The sequence below is a fragment of the Budorcas taxicolor genome, chromosome 1 (genome assembly GCF_023091745.1).
Source record: "Budorcas taxicolor isolate Tak-1 chromosome 1, Takin1.1, whole genome shotgun sequence".
Taxonomy (NCBI): domain Eukaryota; kingdom Metazoa; phylum Chordata; class Mammalia; order Artiodactyla; family Bovidae; genus Budorcas; species Budorcas taxicolor.
The window spans coordinates 189,094,664-189,116,077 of NC_068910.1; the positions used below are offsets into that span (position 1 = coordinate 189,094,664).

The 21,414-nt window shown below is 40.0% G+C and overlaps 1 protein-coding gene across 1 annotated transcript in view; it reads left to right on the forward strand.

Annotated features, from left to right (window-relative positions):
* Nucleotides 1-348: 348 nt before the first annotated feature.
* The window catches only part of SLC9A9 (solute carrier family 9 member A9), a 648,823-nt gene continuing 627,757 nt past the window's right edge, over nucleotides 349-21,414 (forward strand). Inside the window, exons 1-2 of the mRNA XM_052640419.1 lie at nucleotides 349-523; nucleotides 20,482-20,684. Coding sequence (XP_052496379.1) covers nucleotides 349-523; nucleotides 20,482-20,684 — 378 coding nt within the window. The remainder of the gene's footprint in view (nucleotides 524-20,481; nucleotides 20,685-21,414) is intronic.

Below are 21,414 nucleotides of genomic sequence, written 5' to 3' on the forward strand. Positions count from 1 at the left end.
ACTTGTTCTAAATGATAAGATCATGATTCAATATCTCAGAACAACTGCTAGCAGGTTTGTCCAATATGAAAGTTAATTTCTTGGAATAAATCATTTAAAGACAGTAAGAGTCGATGATGAAACCACTCTCTGGAGTTTGAAAAGAGACGGGGCTGCTTTAAGAGAGAAACAGGAAGTTGTAACTAGAAGCCATCTGAATACTAAGCCAAGGCAGAATGCTCACGAAGTAGCAACTTAAGTGGCAGTGTTTATCCTGAAATCCTCAGGCAGCCAGACCGTCTTAGGCAAATCTTGATAAAATAGTCCTTGTCCATGTTTTTATCTAAGGAATCCTGAGAAGACTGAAGAATGGAGAGAAAGCAAAGATTCATGTCAGAGAAGGATGAGTATCAGTTTCAACATCAGGGAGCGGTGGAGCTGCTTGTCTTTAATTTTTTGCTCATCCTTACCATTTTGACAATCTGGCTGTTTAAAAATCATCGATTTCGCTTCTTGCATGAAACCGGGGGAGCGATGGTGTACGGTGAGTGCGGAAATTGTAGGATTGATGTGAAACTTGTTGCTTGGGCGTAATTAGAGACGTGCTCAGATGGCACAGTACCAAAACTGGAGAAAATGTGCTGATTGAAATGTCATTAGCTTGATGAAAGGTGCTGCAGCATGATGAATGCTCATCTCTTTCCAGATGAGCTGCTGAAATTTGCCTTGTCACAAAAGTAAATGCCACGGTCATGTTCTCACGAGGCACATAATGCGAGTCTGTTGACAGATGCGGTCCATTGTCATGTGGGAAGTCAAACCGGGCTAGTTGTTTGTTTTTGTAATGATAGATGTTTGGAAGCGATGGCTCCGCAGTCATCTCTCTCTCGAGGGGCTGATGAGCATTATAAAGTTCTAGAAATAACATCACTTAAGCATGTATTGAGAAAATCTTACAGCACCGAGTTTCAAGAAGAAAACTTGAAGAAATGTACGTATTCCTTCCCCTCCTAGTGAAGCAATTTTGTTCAAATCTACTTAAATTATATGAGTGTGTTTTATTTTCGTAAAATACCAAGAGTTTCTTTATGCAGTGCTCTTTATTTCTTAGCCTGATTTCATACTTTCTGATCAACAATTATTAGTATTATTTGCTAAGTATCTTCTTTTTTTTTTGGAGGTACAGATAAGATGTGGAAAAACATTTAACCTTTAAACTCCCGAGGTATTGCTCTTTCTGTGCAATTTACCATATCATTCCTTTCAGAAAGTTTATTAAAACGTGACAGAGATTATCCAGTCTGTATTCTCATCTTTTAAAGTAAAGTGTAAGACACTGGTAGTTTTAAAACTGATTTGGTTTATGAAATAGTTTTCTGTACCACTCTTATCTCTGCCTGATAACGGATAGGAAATTTGAACACATGGAAATGGCTGAGGTATTGTTATAATTCATAAAAGAATATACTTTTATATTTCACTTCCCTTATTTTGGAAGTTCTGAAGCCTTTTACACTTCTGAGTTTCAGGGAACAGGATCAGTGCACATTTTATATGCTAACAACGTGATGTCCTGATAATAACAATATACAGTCATGATTTGAGACCATGAGAAACCCTATGCCTTAACTGGATCCAACTGTGAGATATTTGAGCTAAGTAGTTTTAGGCTAAGCAGAGTAATTGCTTTCAGGAGACTGATGTGCTGGTCCATTCAGAGAACAGTTAGGTTCTTTCCATCGAGGGTCTTAAAGCACACACAAACTCTCATTTGAGGAGGAAAAACTCACAATCAGGTTTAAGAGAAATAGTCAAAGAAAGTGATACCACTAGATGTAAAGCCCTGGGTGCCAGTCACTGCCCTCCTCCATCATCATTGGACCAAGCTTTCTCCTGACTTGTCTAATAAATAATCAATGAGGATGTGGGATGTAATCTGAGAAGTTGGAAACAATGTAATTCCTAGCATTAAATTATAGGGCAATTTATAGTTTAGAAAAACAACACAGGTTTTAAAATAACAAACCTTTATTAGAGGGGAGGATTTCTTCACAGCCCTGAATTTGAGTGACCATGACTCATTTACCAATTAAAGTTTATCTATGATGGAGATACTGTTTTGTAAAAGTTTTGATTAAATTTTGGTGACCTATTAAAATTCAACATACTTTGTACTCACAACACATAAATGTAACTTTTACTTTGGAACATGAAAATTCCCAGGTTAACTTTAATACTTAAACAGCTCCATGAAGTACTTTTAAGTTATGGTTAAACTCATAAAATATTAGCACATTTACTGCATAGCACAGGGAGCTATATTCAATATCTTTTAATATGCTATCCTGGAAAAGAATTGAAAAAAAAAGAGTATATATACAAATTACTTTGCTGTACATCTGAAACTACCAATATTTCAAATCAGGTATGGTTTAATAAAAAGAAAAATAGCACTTGAACATTAGCTGAGATAGCATTTCTCTTAATTGCTATTCCTAAGGCAGTTTAAGCTTAAGGTTTGTGTGGGATTAAGTTGAATTGTCTGATTTCTGTCCTTCTTTCATAAATTTTTTTATACAAAAGTTATTGAAAGCAGGTTCTGAAACAGTGCAATGTATAAGGATTATAAAAATTATGGAGACATGCACATATATGTAGAACTATCCCATTACTAGAAATTTTAGTATCCTTGAGTTATCTTGAACTGTATAAATCAATGAAAAGACTTTTATTTTAGTGTTGCTTAATTTTTTTGTTGTTGACATAGAATTATAATTGTTGGAATTTAAGGAGATCTTAGAGGTTATTTCTTCTAGCCACCTCATTATGCAGAGGAAGAAGCTAAATTTCAAAGACGTGAACTTCCCCCAAACTGAATAGCCCCTCATAACAGCATCCTTGTGCTTTTACTTACTCAAAAAAGCTTTCACTGATAATCCCCCAAATTAGTCCATATGGATAGCATTGGTGATATCTCAGTGTTCTTTTTCAGGGATGATATAAATGTTATAGGTAAAATAATTCATAGGCAGTTTCTCTCAATGATGTAATAAAATCCTTTGAATCTACAACAGAGAAACAAGATGGGACATTCTGATAAACTTTTTTAAATGGTAAGGGGAAAGGCGATACCAAGTGAATGAATCTCCCAGTAGCTACAAATGAATTTGAAATTCATTTACTGGGAAGAAGTCAGAGATTGTAAGTTCAGTATCTTCATCTCATAGATGAGGAAATGAAGACTTATGTAGCCAATACACCTGTAGTTGTAACCAACCTATGACTTGGTTACATATTCATGTAACTGAGCTGATAGGCCTCTGTCTCTTTTAAGAGATGCCGAAGATGCTTTAACATAAAGTCTTTCAATGATTGTCCTAGAGAGAGGATGTATCTGTGAGATCCAGATGCATCCTCACATTCTTTATGCTTTCAACACTAGTCAGAGAGATTCTATTTTCCAGGAAGTCCAAGAGAATGAAATTTCAGAGTAAGACCATATAAGCCCTCATCATCAGAGTATGGAGACTATGGTTCTTGCTAGAGTCCTGTCAGAGGAACGGTGATAATCAATGTGGGAGAAAAGCAACAAAACTATGGTTGAAATCAACTTTGAACTGTTTTTTTTTTTGGCTATTCTGGGTCTTGAGGCTCCTGTTGCATGCGGGTTTTCTCTAGTTGCAGCAAGCAGGGGCCACTCTAGTATGAGGGCTTCTCACTGTGGTGGCTGCTCTTGTTGCAGAGCCCAGACTCTAGAGTGTATGAATTTCGGAAGTTGTGGCACACAGAGTTAGTTGTCCCACAGCATATGGGATCTGCCTGGACCACGGATCGAATCTGTGTCCCTTGCATTGGCAGGCAGACTCTTAACTACTGGACCACAAGGGAAGTCCCCACATTGAACTTTTAGAGGGTTTTTTTTGTCTTAGATGAACACTTGAGAGTAAACTGTACTTTAGTCATCTCCATCTTTCAGACAGATATACTTGTAATGAAACATCTAAGATTGCTTGGTCCTGTATCTGATGCTTATCAATGAATTTGACCAGTCCCCTACTGGACTGAGTAGGGCTCTTACTCCCATCAACTATCTGTATAATGTGCCATTTTCCTCTGTGTCAAGAATCATAAATATTTTCTAAGGCACTGGATTTCCTGTAATACTTAAGCCCAGCCAGCATGCTACCTTTCTGCTGACATTCCACTGATATGTATCTGTTATCTTTTAGAAAATACAATAGATGTTGATTCATTTTATCTGTATATTGTTGTTCAGTTGCTCAGTTGTGTCTGACTCTTTGTAACCCCATGGACTGTAGCATGCCAGGCTTGCTTATCCTTCACTATCTCCTGGAGTTTGCTAAAGGTCAAGTCCATTGAGTCGGTGATGCCATCCAACCATCTCATCCTCTGTCTTTCCCTTCTCCTCATACCCTCAGTCTTCCTGAGCATCAGGAAATGAGTCAGTTCTTCGCATCAGGTGGCTAAAGTATTGGAGTTTCAACTTCAGCATCAGTCCTTTCAGTGAATATTCAGGACTGATTTCCTTTAGGATGGACTGGTTGGATCTCCTTGCAGTCCAAAGGACTCGCAAGAGTCTTCTCCAACATCACAGTTCAAACATATCAATTCTTTGGCGCTCAGATTTCTTTATAGTCCAACTTTCACATCCATACATGACTACTGGAAAAACCATAGCCTTGACTAGATGGACCTTTGTTGACAAAGTAATGTCTCTGCCTTTTAATATGCTGTCTAGACTGGTCATAACTTTCCGTCTAAGGAGCATTCATCTTTTAACTTCATGGCTGCAGTCACCATCTGCAGTGATTTTGGAGCCCAGAAAAATAAAGTCTAACACTGTTTCCACTGTTTCCCCATCTATTTGCCAAGAAGTGATGGGACCGGATGCCATGATCCTCATTTTCTGAATGTTGAGCTTTAAGCCAACTTTTTCACTCTCCTCTTTCACTTTCATCAATAAGCTGTTTAGTTCTTCTTCACTTTCTGTCATGAGGGTGGTGTCATCTGCATATCTGAGGTTATTGATATTTCTTCCAGCAATCTTCATCCCACCTTGTGCTTCTTCCAGCCCAGCGTTTCTCATGATGTACTCTATAAGTTAAATAAGCAGGGTGACAATATACAGCCTCGACGTATTCCTTTTCCTATTTGGAACCAGTCTGTTGTTCCATGTCCAGTTCTAACTGTTCAAGGGTCCTAGGATGCTTTTAAAAATTAGTGGTAACATTTTAACAATATTTTTGCTTCACTGATAACAGTGGTTGGTAATTGTGTCTCATGACATTCTACAGTTCTCATTATTTCAAAATTGAAGGATTAAAATCCATAATTGGTTTAACGTATAAGCCATGATGGTATTCATTTAAATTGGACTAAAAGCTTAAAAGACTGTTCATGGTCAAATATTGATTGGCAGCAGAATGTGCACTTAGTGCTGCTCACTTAGGGCCCTTTATCCCCTTCTCATTGTTCATAAAAGAAAAATTGCTTCTTGTTCTCTGATAGCATTAACAATTCCATTATACATCACTGGCAGCTCCCTTACTTTGTAGGACATTCCTAATGCTATGCATTTGAGGGGTGAGATCTGAACTTAGGAACAGAATAGTTTAAACCTGTTAGAATTCTGCCTTTGATTTCATGGCCTTACAATATAAGAAACAGTTTCTAAATGCACATGGAAATCTTGTTTAGTGGGCTGAAGGGAAAAATTAAGCTACAAAATTTAGATTTTGAATTCATTAAAGTATGTTAAACTATTGGGCTTCTCGGGTGGCTCAGTGGTAAAGAACCCACCTGTGAAACAAGAGACACAGCCCGTCCCTGAGTTGGGAAGATCCCCTGGAGAGGGAGATGGCAGCCCACTCCATATTCTTGCCTGGAGAACCCCATGGGCAGAGGAGCCTGGCGGGCTACAATTCATGGGGTTACAAAGAATCGGACACAACTGAGCGACTAAACAACAGCAACATATTAAACTACTGACCTATGTTCCTCTAAAAAGGTATTTACCAGTTTAATAGGTCCCATTGAGTTCACTCAACATCCTGTTTTTCAAGATTTAAAGGAAATATAGTTCATAGTCAATCACTAACCCTATCTTTCTTCAAAAATCACAAGGCATTCATTTTATCCTGGCACTTTTGGAGGTTCCTCAGGATAAGACTGGGTTGCTGGACATGGTGTGGCTGTTCCCTACTGATCCATTTTACTCTGCTTCGGTCCAGCCCTGCCTCCTTGACCTCCAGGCCCATAGGAGATGTTGACTGCCACTTCATACCCTTCTCCCTGCCTGGAAGCCCTTTCTGAGGCTTTTTCCTTATTCAAATGTGGCATGCTTTATGAACAAAGCATTGGATGCTCTCTTGTGGATTTGAGTTTTTAAATCCTTATGATTTTCCTTCTTTCTTTCTTTCTTTTTTTTCAGTAGCTAAATGCATTACTTGGGCAAGTGACTTAATTTCTAGCCTTACTTTTCCTATCTATAAAAAGAGGAAGAAGTGAAATAGGTTATCACTAACTTTCCTTCCAGCTGCAAAAGTCCTTCAAGATTCAGGTCAAGGCTGACTTTTGCCATCAGGCATTTCAGTTACTCCAATTCAAACCAACACCTTTCTTCCCAGAACCAGCCTATAGTGACATCCAGGTCCTTCTCCCAGACAGAATTTTAGTTACTGTTATATTGCCGTTCTTAGTTCTTCCAATCCCTCTCTGATTTTGTATTTCGTGCTCAGTAAATCCTGTTGAATTCCTGTTAGAAAGTTAAAGAGAGAAAGTTATCCTGTCAGAACAGTGAGAGCTGGCTGTGGATCTGGGGGTCTGTGAATGCATGTCCTATGAAAGTCAGAGTGGCTCTGGTTTAATCTAAAGGGGTCTGCAGGAAAGGAAATTATGGTTAAGAGCCTAAGGAAGGAAACTTGCTTTCCCCTTTGGTTTAAAAAAAAAAAAAGGTTGGTTTTAAGGACACCAGAGATCAGGGCAAGGTTTTCCATGCTACAAAGTGTTAGCCAGAGAAAGTTTGAAAAAGTGGAAAAAATCAAAGGCAAATTGTTCTATGTAGGTTTCTGAAAGTTGATTTTAAGAAAATAACCTCCTATGTATTCTGCTTTGCTCCTGAATCAGCAGGGAGCTACAGAAAAAGCCCTGAGAGCAAATTGTGTTGCCTCAAATGGTCTTGTCTCAGGTGCTAAAGGCTAATGAACAAGCACATCAAGAAAATGAATTTATGATTTAAACAGTTTATGGAGATATTATATGTAGTCTAAATTGAATTAAAATTATATGGTCAGCAAGTAGGGACATGAAGAACAAACATTTGTTAGGATTTATTATAAAATCAGTCAGTTCAGTCACTCAGTCGTGTCCGACTCTTTGTGACCTCATGAACTACAGCACACCAGGCCTCCCTGTCCATCACCAACTCTCAGAGTCCACCCAAACCCATATCCATTGAGTCGGTGATGCCACCCAGCCATCTCATCCTCTGTCGTCCCCTTTTCCTCCTGCCCCCAATCCCTCCCAGCATCAGAGTCTTTTCCAATGAGTCACCTCTTCGCATGAAGTGGCCCAAGTATTGGAGTTTCAGCTTTAGCGTCAGTCCTTCCAATGAACACCCAGGACTGATCTCCTTTAGGATGGACTGGTTGGATCTCCTTGCAGTCCAAGGAGCATCAATTCTTTGGCGCTCAGCTTTATTCACAGTCCAGCTCTCACATTCATACATGACCACTGGAAAAACCATAACCTTTACTAGATAGACCTTTGTTGACAAAGTAATGTCTCTGCTTTTGAATATGCTGTCTAGACTGGTCATAACTTTCCTTCCAAGGAGTGTCTTTTAATTTCATGGCTGCAGTCACCATCTGCAGTGATTTTGGAGCCCCAAAAAATAAATTCTGCCACTGTTTCCACTGTTTCCCCATCTATTTGCCATGAAGTGATGGGACCAGATGCCATGATCTTCATTTTCTGAATGTTGAGCTTTAAGCCAACTTTTTCACTCTCCTCTTTCACTTTCATCAAGAGGCTCTTTAGTTCTTCACTTTCTGTCATAAGGGTGATGTCATCTGCATATCTGAGGTTATTGATATTTCTCCTGGCAATCTTGATTCCAGCTTGTGCTTCTTCGAGCCCAGCATTTCTCATGATGTATTCTGCATAGAAGTTTAATAAGCAGGGTGACAATATACAGCCTTGACGTACTCTGTTTCCTATTTGGAACCAGACTGTTGTTCCATGTCCAGTTCTAGCTGTTTCTTCCTGACCTGTATACAGGTTTCTCAAGAAGCAGGTCAAGTGGTCTGTTATTCCCATCTCTTTCAGAATTTTCCACAGTTTATTGTGATCCACACAGTCAAAGGCTTTGACATAGTCAATAACGCAGAAATAGATGTTTTTCTGGAACTCTCTTGCTTAACATATAGTAAAAAAAAATACAACAAATGACAATAATAGCAATGACAAATGGCATTTGCAGTGGGAACTATGCTCTCATAAGTACTTAAACATATATTAACTCATTTAACTCTCACAATCACCATTTTTTAGATGGGGAAACTGAGGCACCCCAAATTAAATAACTTGCCCAATGTCACACATCTACTAGATGCCGCAGCTGGGACTCAAGCCTTGGTAGTTTGGCTCCATGAGACCACAGGGTATCACAAACATGGGTATATTTGTGTGTGTGTGTGTTACAGGGAGAGATATTATCATTTTTTTAAGTTATAGATGCTGAAACCAATATTTGGAGACATGCTGTGACTTGCTGATAACCACCAGGGCTGAACTTCAAACCCAGGACCATAAAACCCATATTCTTTTTCCTGTATCACACATTTAATCCTACTGAGGTTGCTGTTATTCAGTTAAATGTCTACTCTGTGCCAGGTGATAGTACCTTAGAAAGTTTATAGAAGTAAGACAGAGAATGAGAGATCTAACTTTATACTAACCATCATTGCTAATCATCACTGTATCCATGCAAAATAGGCCTGAGGACCTTCAGTTTGTATGTTAGGAAACATATACTCAAAATTTACAACTATGGCCAAGGTTTCCCACAATAATTGGCAAGAACACCATTTTTGGAAGCTAGTGCTCTCAAATTCTGGCCATAGTTGACTACTCATCAAAGTCTTCTGCTGATATTTAACTGTCCCATGAAGTCAGGAGTAGGGAGAAGTAGGGGAAGGAAGGTATTAAAGTTTTCTTTTTTACCTTGAGGCCCCAGAAACAGTATACTGTCCATAGCAAAAAGCCCAGGATGGGAAACTGGGGATAAATCACTTCAGTCATGTCCGACTCTTTGTCACCCTATGAACTGTGGCCCACCAGACTCCTCTGTCTGTGGGATTCTCCAGGCAAGAATACTGGAGTGGGTTGCCATGCCCTCCTTCAGGGGATCAGCCCAGGGATTTAACCCATGTCTCTTTCTTCTCCTGCATTGGGAGTTGAGTTCTTTACCCCTAGCATGGGAAAGACAGTGGGTGCAACATTGGGAAAGTGCATTATGCCAAGTAGCTGGGTTGCAATGTCCCAGCGAGAGTGATAAGGCTCACCAAGAAACACCTGCCCCAGCATCAGGGTAGGTGGTGTTTCAAGTCCACAGTTACTCTGGTTTTAAATGGTTGTTGGAATGGGTGGGGAAGGTCCTGCAAATGCCTTATTTATGTGGAGCGGGCAAAGTAGGCTTTCATAATGTTAGGTTAATTGAGTTAAATGTTTGGAAGAGACTGAAGATAAAATTGATTATACCTCTGGACTCTCCAAGCTTGGTGAAACCTATGTGCATGAACCTGAGGTGACATGGATATTGATAGAGTTCTATGACTGTGATGTCAATCATACCAGTAGAAACTGTTGTCTTACAGGACAGTGTTTGTCACAGTAGGGTCCCAGGACCAGCAACATCAGCATTATCTGAAAACTCATTAGAAATGCTTATATGTGGGCCCCGGCCCAGACTTATTAGGTCAAAAATTTGGGGCAGAATCCAGCAAAGCAGTTTTTCAACAGACCTTCTAGAGGGTTCTGACACGCCAAAGTATAACTACTTCATGTAGCTCCTAGTTTTGTTTCTTTTTTTCTTTTCTTTTATATTTTGTTTTTCTCACTTCATTACCCTATTGTGACAAAAAGGGGATTTTGGGAGACAATCTCTATGTATTGGAGAGCCCCTTCCTCTTTCACTATCTATGATACTTTGTGAAATTTCCACTTGTGGTCTGAGGGGAAAAAAGAGACTGTTTTTGTGTAAACATTATAAAGTAAGAAATTAATTTGTTTTAGTCAGTATGTATCTAGTTTGATATCTCTATTTTCGTATTTGTTCTGTAACCTTGCAAAGCTGATTTCATGGAAGCATGTTAGCTCTGTATAAGCTGGTGTCTGAGATAGTTTCTAGAGAAAAGTTACCTATAGTGCTGTGTTAGGAATCCAGAGTGCTGTGAAATGTGTGTGTTATGTGTTTGTGTGCTTGCATGTGTGTGTGTGTGTATGTTGTGTGCATGAGTGTGTTTGATATACACCAAGGAAGGAAGTGTGTGTTGAACAGCCTACCATGGTAGAAGATCTCATGGTTGGGGTTCTGTCATTTCCCATATGACTCTAACCTGTGAGGAGATAGAACTTTGAATGGATGAGGCATCCCAAGGTCCCAAGGTGGAACAGCTTCATGGAGACCACTTTCCCACCTTGGGATATCATGGGATACTGTTGCTGGCAGATGCCCCAGACAGACCTGTTCTGAAATCCTATGGGATGCTTTTCTTCAACAAAACAAGTTGATAATGAGCCAGCACAAAGCAATAAATTATGTCCCTTTTAGCAACACCCACACTTTCTTTTAGTCCTTTGAATTTAGGAGGTTGGTGGGAGGGCAGAGAGAGAACAAAAGCCCTAAATAACAGAATGCACTGTGTATTTTTACTTTTGGTCCTATCCCTGACTAATCTAGCAGTGTAAAATTAAACTGCTAGAGGAAAATGTTAGGGAATGCATTTAACATTTGAAACTCAAACCCACATCATCTCTCTAAATCAGTGTTCTGACAAAGACTTTGATAAGATGGGAAGTGAGTGAGTGATGTCGCTCAGTCATGTCCGACTCTTTGCGACCCCATGGACTGTAGCCTATCAGGCTCCTCCGTCCATGGAATTTTCCAGGCAAGAGTGCTGGGGTGGGTTGCCATTTCCTTCTCCAGGGGATCTTCCTGACAAGTGTAATACCACTTCCCTAATATCACACTGTCCTAGGAGTGGCCTGGTGTCACCCACGTGAGCAGTATTGGTGCGGTGCAGAAACAAAGAACCTGGGCTCCAAGAAGGCCGCCTTCCTGGGTCAGGGATTTAGTGGCCCTGGAAGGGCTGCGCATCAGTGTACATTTTGGCCTGTTTACCTTTAGAAATCATACCACAGAGCATTCAGTGTTTATATACATTTAAACTGATAAGATGGTACAGGTGGATAAATACCAAATAAACAGTTAAAAATTGTGGAGATGCCATATAATGTCTAATATTTGTGAATAGTATCTTACAGTTAAATGGTATCCACTGATTTGACTGCCTTAAAATATTGATCACATCCTTTCCTTCTTCATCTCCACATTTAGATCCCTAGTTCATATGTATTTGTTTTAATCTGAGTGATTAAAATAACATCTTACATTCCCTGCCTTAAAGAGTCTCCTGCTGTAAAAAGTCTTAAGATTGGTAAAGAACATTCTTTCTTCTTTGGGCTTTATTTTATTCCTGTCATCTTGAAATTCCTCTACTCAAATTCCTTTGCTAAATTCTTTTTCACATAAATATACACTACTTCTGATGTTAACTTTCTCTGCAGTTGCCCACTGTATCTCATTTCTCTTTTCTCTCTTCGGATGATTGTCTCCAAATGCTCTTTCCCTTGCTCCAAAACAGAGCAAATCTGCCTCCCTCAAAGGGGGTTACCCTGCCTTTCCTCAGGATCTTCTTGGCAACCGTCTCTCCTTCTTGAACAACCTCTGTTTCTCAGTTGTGCTGGGGCCCTTGGTCTCAGGTGCCTTAGTGGGCCACCCCAGCTGCTCCAGGGTCCTGATTAGGACCCTGCTCGTTGATTTCCATGGGCTTCTCCCTAAAAATGTTACATCCTCTTCTCTACCTGGCAAACCCTATGCATCCTTAAGAACCTTTTCTGTAAGGCCTTCCTTAACACTTTCATGGGGCAGAGTTAGGGTTCCTGGGAACTTTTATATTCACTTAAAAATTATGTCTGTTAGCATGTATTCAGCTGTGTAGTCACAGAAATCCTGGCTCAAACACACTTAAGCAGTGTGGTCATTTATTATCTCACATAGCTGAAGTCTAGAGGAGAGTAATCTTCAGAGCTGGTTGACTCAGCAGCCTGCTATTGTTTTCAAGGACCCAGGTTCTTTCCTTTACTCTGCTATTCCTAGTGCTGACTTCAATGTCAGAGTGAGGGTGAGGTGGACATGGCAGTTTCTACTGTCTTAACCAGGCTCAATAATAGTCTGAGGAAGAAGACAACACATCTCTCTTTTGCCTCTCTCTTAGGATGACAAAGCTTTTCTAGGAGGCCTCCTAGCAAGCTTCGCTTCACATCTTACTGACTGAAATAGAGTCACATGCCTTCTAGTACCAGTGGCTCAGATGGACAAGTATCCCGCTGCAATGCAAGCAATCTCCAGGTTCAATCCCTGGGTCAGGAAGCTCCTCTAGAGAAGGGAATGGCTACCCACTCACTCCAGTATTCTTGCCTGGAGAATCCCATGGACAGAGGATCCTGAGGGGATTGTCCATGGGATTGCAAAGACTCAGACATGACTGAGCTACTAACACAGTTTTCATGGTGGCTCAGCAGTAAAGAATCTGCCTGCAGTGCAGAAAATGTAGGTCTGATCCCTGGGTTGGAAAGATCCCCCAGAGGAGGAAATGGCAATCCAGTATTCTTGCTGGGTAAATTCCATGGCCAGAGGAATCTGGCAGGCTACAATCCATAGAGTCACAAAGAGTTGGACACAACTGAGCAACTGAACACATATTGAATGGAAACACCCAGGGAACTGACAGAGAGGTCAGCTTACCCTGAGCATGTGTGGGAAGGAATGGTTAGCTGAACAAATCAGGGTTTTATTGGGATAAAGGGGAGATGGATATGAGTTGTCAGTCAACAATATCTGATACCCTTATCAAGTTGAAATATATTATACACCTTAAAGATTCATCTTTTCTTGTAGGGGACAATACTTCTTTTATCTAGATTATTCTTAGAAGCCACTCAGTGCATAGAGTGAAAGAAATATAAAACTCGATTCTTCTCTAGCCTTCATGTATTAACTGCATTTTATTTAGGTTCCTAAATTCTCTCCAATATCTTGTGGCATTGAAATATACCTGTGTAAGGCAGTTCTATTTCCAGTTTTTTAAGGAATTGCCACACTTTTCTCCATAGTGGCTGTACTAGTTTGCATTCCCACCAACAATCTAAGAGGGTTCCCTTTTCTCCACACCCTCTCCAGCATTTATTGCTTGTAGACGTTTGGATAGCAGCCATTCTGACTGGCGTGAAATGGTACTTAATTGTGGTTTTGATTTGCATTTCTCTGATAGTGATGTTGAGTATCTTTCCATGTGTTTGTTAGCCATCTGTATGTCTTCTTTGGAGAAATGTCTGCTTAGTTCTTTCACCCATATTTTTATTGGGTCATTTATTTTTTTGGAATTGAGCTGTAGGCGTTGCTTGTATATTTTTGAGATTAGTTGTTTGTCAGTTGCTTCATTTGCTATTATTTTCTCCCATTCTGAAGGCTGTCTTTTCACCTTGCTTATAGTTTCCTTTGTTGTGCAGAAGCTTTTAATTTTAATTAGGTCCCATTTGTTTATTTTTGCTTTTATTTCCAATATTCTGGGAGGTGGGTCATAGAGGATCCTGCTGTGACTTTTATGTCAGAGATGGTTTTGCCTATGTTCTCCTCTAGGAGTTTTATAATTTCTGGTCTTACGTTTAGATCTTTAATCCATTTTGAGTTTATTTTTGTGTATGGTGTTAGAAAATGTTCTAGTTTCATTCTTTTACAAGTGGTTGACCAGTTTTCCCAGCACCACTTGTTAAAGAGATTGTTTTTTCTCCATTGTATATTCTTGCCTCCTTTGTCAAAGATAAGGTGTCCATAGGTGCATGCATTTATCTCTGGGCTTTCTATTTTGTTCCATAGATATATATTTCTGTTTCTGTGCCAGTACCATACTGTGTTGATGACTGTGGCTTTGTAGTAGAGCCTGAAGTCAGGCAGGGTGATTCCTCCTGTTCACTTCTTCTTTCCCAAGATTGCTTTGGATATTCAAGGTTTTTTGTATTTCCATAGAAATTGTGAAATTATTTGTTCTAGCTCTGTGAAAAATACCATTGGTAGCTTGATAGGGATTGCATTGAATCTATAGATTGCTTTAGGTAGTATACTCATTTTCACTATATTGATTCTTAATCCCAGTGCTGGGCATACACACCAAGGAAACCAGAACTGAAAGAGACACGTGTACCCCAGTGTTCATCACAGCACTGTTTATAATAGCCAGGACATGTAAGCAACCTAGATGCCCATCAGCAGATGAATGGATAAGAAAGCTGTGGTACAGATACACAATGGAGTATTACTCAACCATTAAAAAGAATACATTTGAATCAGTTCTAATGAGGTGGATGAAACTGGAGCATACAGTGTGAAGTAAGCCAGAAAGAAAAACACCAATACAGTATACTAATGCATATATATGGAATTTAGAAAGATGGTAATGTTAATGCTGTATGTGAGACAGCAAGGGACACAGATGTCTAGAACAGTCTTTTGGACTCTGTGGGAGAGGGCAAGGGTGGGATGATTTGGGAGAATGGCATTGAAATATGTATAATATCATATAAGAAACAAATCGCCAGTCCAGGTTTGATGCAGGATACAGGATGCTTGGGGCTGCTGCACTGGGATGACCCAGAGGGATGGTACGGGGATGGAGGTGGGAGGGGGGTTCAGGATGGGGAACACGTGTACACCCGGGGCAGATTCATGTTGAGGTATGGCAAAACCAATACAATATTGTAAAGTAATTAGCCTCCAATTAAAATAAATAAATTTAAATTAAAAAAAGAAATATAGCTGTGTAGTTATCTGATTATCAGATGCATGTGTATAGTTGAGCTTGTTGCTTTATGTTACTCCAGAGAAGTACTACCCCTACAGAACAAGACTCTGAAGGGAGCCTGCTGTGTGTGGCATGTGGGTGACAGTGTGTGTGACAGTGTGTGAACACAACTGTTGGTCTGAACATAGCCAAAGAGGTTTCAACATGTGATGTTTTCAAAACCATTCTGTAATCCATTTCATTATATATAAATATAACCATTATATGTCAAAGTAAATCCCCATCCATATTTCTCTTAGAAAACACCCTTTAGGAGGACATTTCAGCATCATGTAGAATGACTGTCAGTAAGATGCAGGGGAACTGTTTATGAAATGCAGGCTTAATATAAGAAGATACTTAGGAAAAACCTGTTGTACCTTCTTCTTACCAGAAATTAGGATCACAGGACTGGGCAAAAGATAGGATTAAAATATTTTAATATTGTATGATCAGGGCCATATTTTTTTCATTTTCATAACCCCTACAAGTCCTAGAGCAATGCCTGTCTTGTCTATAGCATGAAAGCAGAAGGAGGGAAGAAGGGAAGTTGTTTTTTTTTTTCCCCATATTTTCACTGTGAAGATTGGAGAGTCAGTTCAGAGAGATGAGGCTCACGTTTCTAAATGCTTCTCCTTTTGAGTGCTCGTGAGGCTCTTTTTTCTCCTTCCCTCTGTTCTTCTCCCACAAATATCACCATGTCCACTGTATGTCAGGCATCTGCTCTGAGAATTATACCACAAGCAAGCTCTGTAAGGATGGGAATATCATAGCATTTGGTGTGATGCTCCTCACATGTGACATTTTAAAATGCTGGTCCCTGACTGAATACATAAACTCAGAGGATCCTTTTCTTCTTGAATCCAAGGGCATTTGTGAACTTGGAGAAAGTTGGGCTGTAACTGCCTAAAGTGTTTGGCATTTCAAGATGAAAAAAAAGAGATGAGAAATAGCACAGCTTCTGCCCTAAACTGTCTCCTTATCTAGTGGTGACAAAGCAAAAGTCTACATAGCAATGCTGAACAATATATGTCTTTATATAAAATTGGGCCCAAAAGGGTGTGGTTCAAACTGTAAGTATTCAAAGATTAGGGAACTTGGTACAGGCTGCATCAGAGCCCAGGTATCCCTGCTGGGACTTGGGATGCTCTTTGTTGGACTGTGAGTACTTTAGGGATGAGGACTGTTGTCCAGCTCTGACTTGGGGGTTTGTATGCTGCTGGAGTGAGGCCAGGGCTCACTTGAGAACAGGTTCCCACTGCTGTCACACTAGTTACTGAGAAGCTCAGACTTGTAGACTCAGGGGATACATTTGGACTAGAGTTTCTGCTTGAAGAAGGTAATGCCACCAGCCAGCCAGGTGACAGAACTCAGCAAAGTGTCATACTTGTGAGGATAAACCTGGGACCAGGGCTGTGTGCACATGTGATGGTGATATTGCTTTGCTGGGAGAGGCTGCCTTCTTTTCTCCTTGGGCAAGTGGGGTCAGCTTCATGACTTACCAAAGAGAGTGCTGGTTTGTATCTATAAATCATGGTAGATAGTCTCCTCTTTCCTTCTTCTGCATACAAGTGGCTGATAACTGTCTATCGTGTATCTTTGTGGGGGTGTAAAAATGATCCCTTTTCATTAGCATTTTCTTCCTATTAGCAGTCCTTCTTTATCTGTCACCTACTCTCTTATAATACTGGGTAGGAGTACATTCACTCAAGACTCCACATTTGTGTCAACATACAGCTAAAGCTGTGAGTGATTTAGCCAAAGCTAAAATTGTGAAGCTCTGTGAGCAAGTAGTCTGGCCTCCAACATTAAGGATTTTCTAGTTGCTGCTATTGCACACAGATGGGTGGATGTGTTTAACCAAGTTCATAGGGAAGCTGCAGCTCCTCCACTGATCCTTATCCTAGGCTAAGATGACTCCTCTCAACCCTTGGGGTAGGGGAGAAGAAGGGTCAGGGTCTTTTGTCTAGTGTGTTAATTTGAGTCTTCCAAGAGGCAGATGCTAGAAAGAGATTAGTTGTGCAAAAGATTTATTAGGGAAAATTCTTTTGAGGAAAAGGGGGGAAGGAGACTGAGGATGCTGGGCCAGCTGTCAGGCCTTAGTGCAGCCCCAACCAACTCCTGTGGAGAGAAGGAAGGACAGGAGGCTGGGGAGGAGAAGATTTAAGCTGCAGTGCAGTTTTAAAAAAGGTTTGACAAGACTGTTACAGAGTCTTTGAGCCATGGTGGCCCTTCAGAGGCCTGCTTAGCGCCCCTGATGAGATCAGTCATTTGGCTGATTTCTTAAGTTCCTCCAGTGTGCCTCTTCTCAAAGGCTGGAACCAATGATGGCACAGAGGGCCAGGCACGGCCATTTAGGTTTTGATTCACTGTATGAATTTAACCACAGAAACCCAGGTCCTGAGCACTTGTTTTTATGACAAATTCTTGTTTTCCCTGCTTAGGAAAGAATGATAGACACTTCATGTTTACTCCGTTATTGCACCGAAAGCACATTGCAAAAGTAAAATGACTCACCCTTTGGGAATTTCAGACATTATCAACAATATAGTTTCTCTCTATTCAGGTGCACATAGTCTCTTGTTTCCCTTCTATATTTCCCACTAAGCAGAAAGCTGAAGAGGTCATAGTATCATTGATGATACTTGCCAAGTAACATTTAGAGAATAAATTCTCCCTAAGATTTCACTAGAGTGTTGGAAAAGTGATATTCTTACGCAGGCATCCTAAGCCCTGTGCAGTGTATATGGTGTGTCTTCCCTCCTCTTTCCTGACTAGTTTTATTACAGTCATTTGATGCTGCACGTGGAAGGCTGCCCACTGCTCTGTGATAGGCCAAGTGCTCGTGGTGGTTACAAATCCATCACTTATTTTTTTCTTTCTCACGAAAGTTAGCATTAAATATTTCTCACTATTATGGGGGAGTGGACCAAATAGCGAAGCAGGAATAAGTGAGATAAAAATATTCTTGACAGAAATCTGCTTTCATTCTCACTTTATCACCAGAGTGATGGCTCTTACATGAAAATCTGACTGTTTTACTGTCCTGCCTAAAATCTTACAACAGTTTCATATTACCATTGGGTTAGAAATAAGAACTCCTTAGCAGGACAGAGGAGCCTCTTTATAACCTGGCCCCTGTAGTCTAGTTTCTCTTTCTCTCTCTCTCCGTCTCTTCCACTTATTCTCTTCTTACTCCACTGCTGATTTCCGAAATCCATCAGATTTCTTAAGTTCCTTTGTATATATATGGTATATTGTTAGGTCATCCTAGTGACTGTTAACACAGAAGCACTCACATTTCAGTGAGTGCACAAGAGAAGTTCACTTTTCACTCACATAATGGTCTGGTGCAGGTTTTCCTGGCTCGTGGATGGCTTTCCCACACCTGCTGTCTCAGGGACTCAGGCTTCTTCAGTGTTGTGACTCTGTCTAACTATAGTACTGTTTTCTCCCCTCCACGTCCATCTGATAGATGGCTAAAGAGAAGGGAGAAAGCTTGCCTACTTCTTCAACACTTCTGTGGCACACATCAATTTTGCTTATAATCCATCGGTGAGAACCCATCCAAACTCAAGACAGCCAGAAACACAATCTCTGGGTGAGCAGCCACTTCCTGACGACTATTCTACGCACTGGTGAATCAAAATCCTAGGGAACATTTAGTTGTCTCTGCTGTTACTCACGTGCTGCTCCCCACATGTGCAGCCTGGATCCCAACTCATTCCCTGATTCAGCTCATCTGGACAAATCTTATGTGACCTTTTAAGATTCATCTAAAGCTTTGCATCATTCAAAGGGCTTTGGAATGTCTCCTCTCTATACTCATATAGCGCAGAATCCTTACCAGCTGTCATAGCACATGTCATGTTGTATTATAATTGTTTGCTTATGGATCTTCATTTCACAAACTTCAGCTCCTGTAGGACTTCAAACTGTATTTTTATTTTAAATCTATAAATGTCTGGCACAAAATATGCACCTAAATATGCACATTCATTTTATGTGTTATTAGATAAATGAAAGGCAATTAGATGACTTGATTCACAGAAGAATGGCAAACCCCCCAGCATTTGATTTTTTTAAAGAGTAAACTGTGGATTTGTCCTAAAACAAATACATCAGTTCTAATTTTAAACTGAGGAATGTATACACCTCTAAAGTTTCTTTGCTTTTTTTGTTAATAAATCCATAATATTAAGAGAATTCACATTTATCAGATTACTGTGAGCATCTGAACAGTTTGTAAACTTGAAAGTCAAAGACTGTCACTTGAGTCCAACTCTTTGCTAAAGGAATATTGTGTCATTAAAATGTGTTTGGCTGCAGGTAAGGATAAACTTCATTTTAAATAGTTTGAAAAAAATTAGAAAATGTGTTATGTCACATAATAAGAAGTCTAGAATTAGGGTAGGGCTTCCCAAGTGGCACAAGGGTAAAAAATCCTTCAGCCAATGCAGAAGACACGGGTTCAATCCCTGGGTGGGAAAGATCCCCTGGAGTAGGAAATGGCAACCCCCGCTAGTATTCTTGTCTGGGAAATCCCATGAACAGAGGAGCCTGGTGAGCTACAGTCCATGGGGTCGCAAAGAGTTGGACATGACTGAGCACCTGAACACACACTCAGATTAGGCTCTGAGATAGGTTGATCCAGGGCACAGTGAAGTTATTCAGGACCTAGGTTCTGTCTATATCTCAGTCCCACCATCCTGAGTGTTCTGATTGTGTCCCCTTAAGGAGACAAGATACCTGCCAGCAAAATGAGGAGAAATATATTGCCTTGATCATGTCCTGAGGGCGAGAGAGAATAAGACTTGTCCTCTAACCATAGTACATAAGTGCTGTCTACTAGTCTGATGGGGCTCTCTTAGATATGTGCTGATTTGTGGACCAGAAACTTTCTCTAGGGCAATTCCATCTCCTGACTGATTAGATTACTCAGTATCTGTCACAGAGCCAAGGTTTTCTTGAAGCAATTGGATGGAAAAAAAGAGGTGGGTAGCTCTTCTCTCCAAAATCTGTGGGTCCATTAGGAAGGAAAGAAGGAGAGGTATGAAGTCTCCACTGCAAATATTGTAAGAGTCCAATCTTATCGACTCACAAAGAGTCAGACATGACTTAATGACTGAACAACAAATATCTAGTGAATTGGTGCCAGTGGAAGGGTAAACAATTTTCTAAGCCAGGTAATGATCCTTTCTCTTGCCACCTATATAAGTTCCAAATCATATATTTGAAAACATGGAGTAATAAATATTTTAGATTACGTTCCTCCAGTACACTTATTTATTCTTTATTTTAGGCCTCGTAATGGGATTAATTTTACGATATGCTACAGCACCAACTGATATTGAAAGTGGAACTGTATATGATTGTGGAAAACTGGTCTTCAGCCCATCAACTCTTCTGATTAATATCACTGATCAAGTTTATGAATATAAATACAAGAGAGAAATAAGCCAACACAACATCAACCCTCACCAAGGCAATGCTATACTTGAAAAGGTAAGGACACTTTCTATCTGGTCACATATTTTTGTTTTCCAGTGTAAATAACCGTGTCATATATAAGCCACCATAGAGAGTGCATTCACACACATACATATGCCCCCTTAAACACCATACTCATGGGGCAAGTTCATTTACTAAGGGGTTAATGTCTTGATATGCTCTTATTGTAAGCTCAGTTGTCTGTATATTTCTTCTAGAAGCTGAGAAAGAGTGCTTCTTATTATAACTGTTTTGCAAACCACAGTTACATTAGGGAAAAAGATAATAATTCAGCTGACTCTACCTTTAATGATACTCGATTCAAGTTTTCACACGTGTGTTTTAAGTGTCATTGCATATATATATTGTGGTTGTTGTATATGTTACCAGCTGGCTACTAAGTTTAAATCTCCCTTAAGCCAAAGGGAAAATGAAGGAGAATGAAGGCATTTGCACTTGCAAACCTTGATCTAGAATGGCTGACTTTTAGCTGCCGACATAAAACACTGGCCTCTTTGCTGTTTATACATGCACTGACACTCAGTCGTTCTTAAGAGATCTCAACTCCATCTGTTTAGTTAGAGAATCTTAGATTGAAAAAAGAAAAATTGTGAAGTTATTCACCTTCTAAAAATGGTTTTATTTTTGCAAATGTGTGAACTGCTTCAGTTATTGGAAGAGAAAATTTCTTTTGCTCTCAGGACTCTGGGTTAGAAAACAAGTGAGGTGACATTTTTGCTGCCTT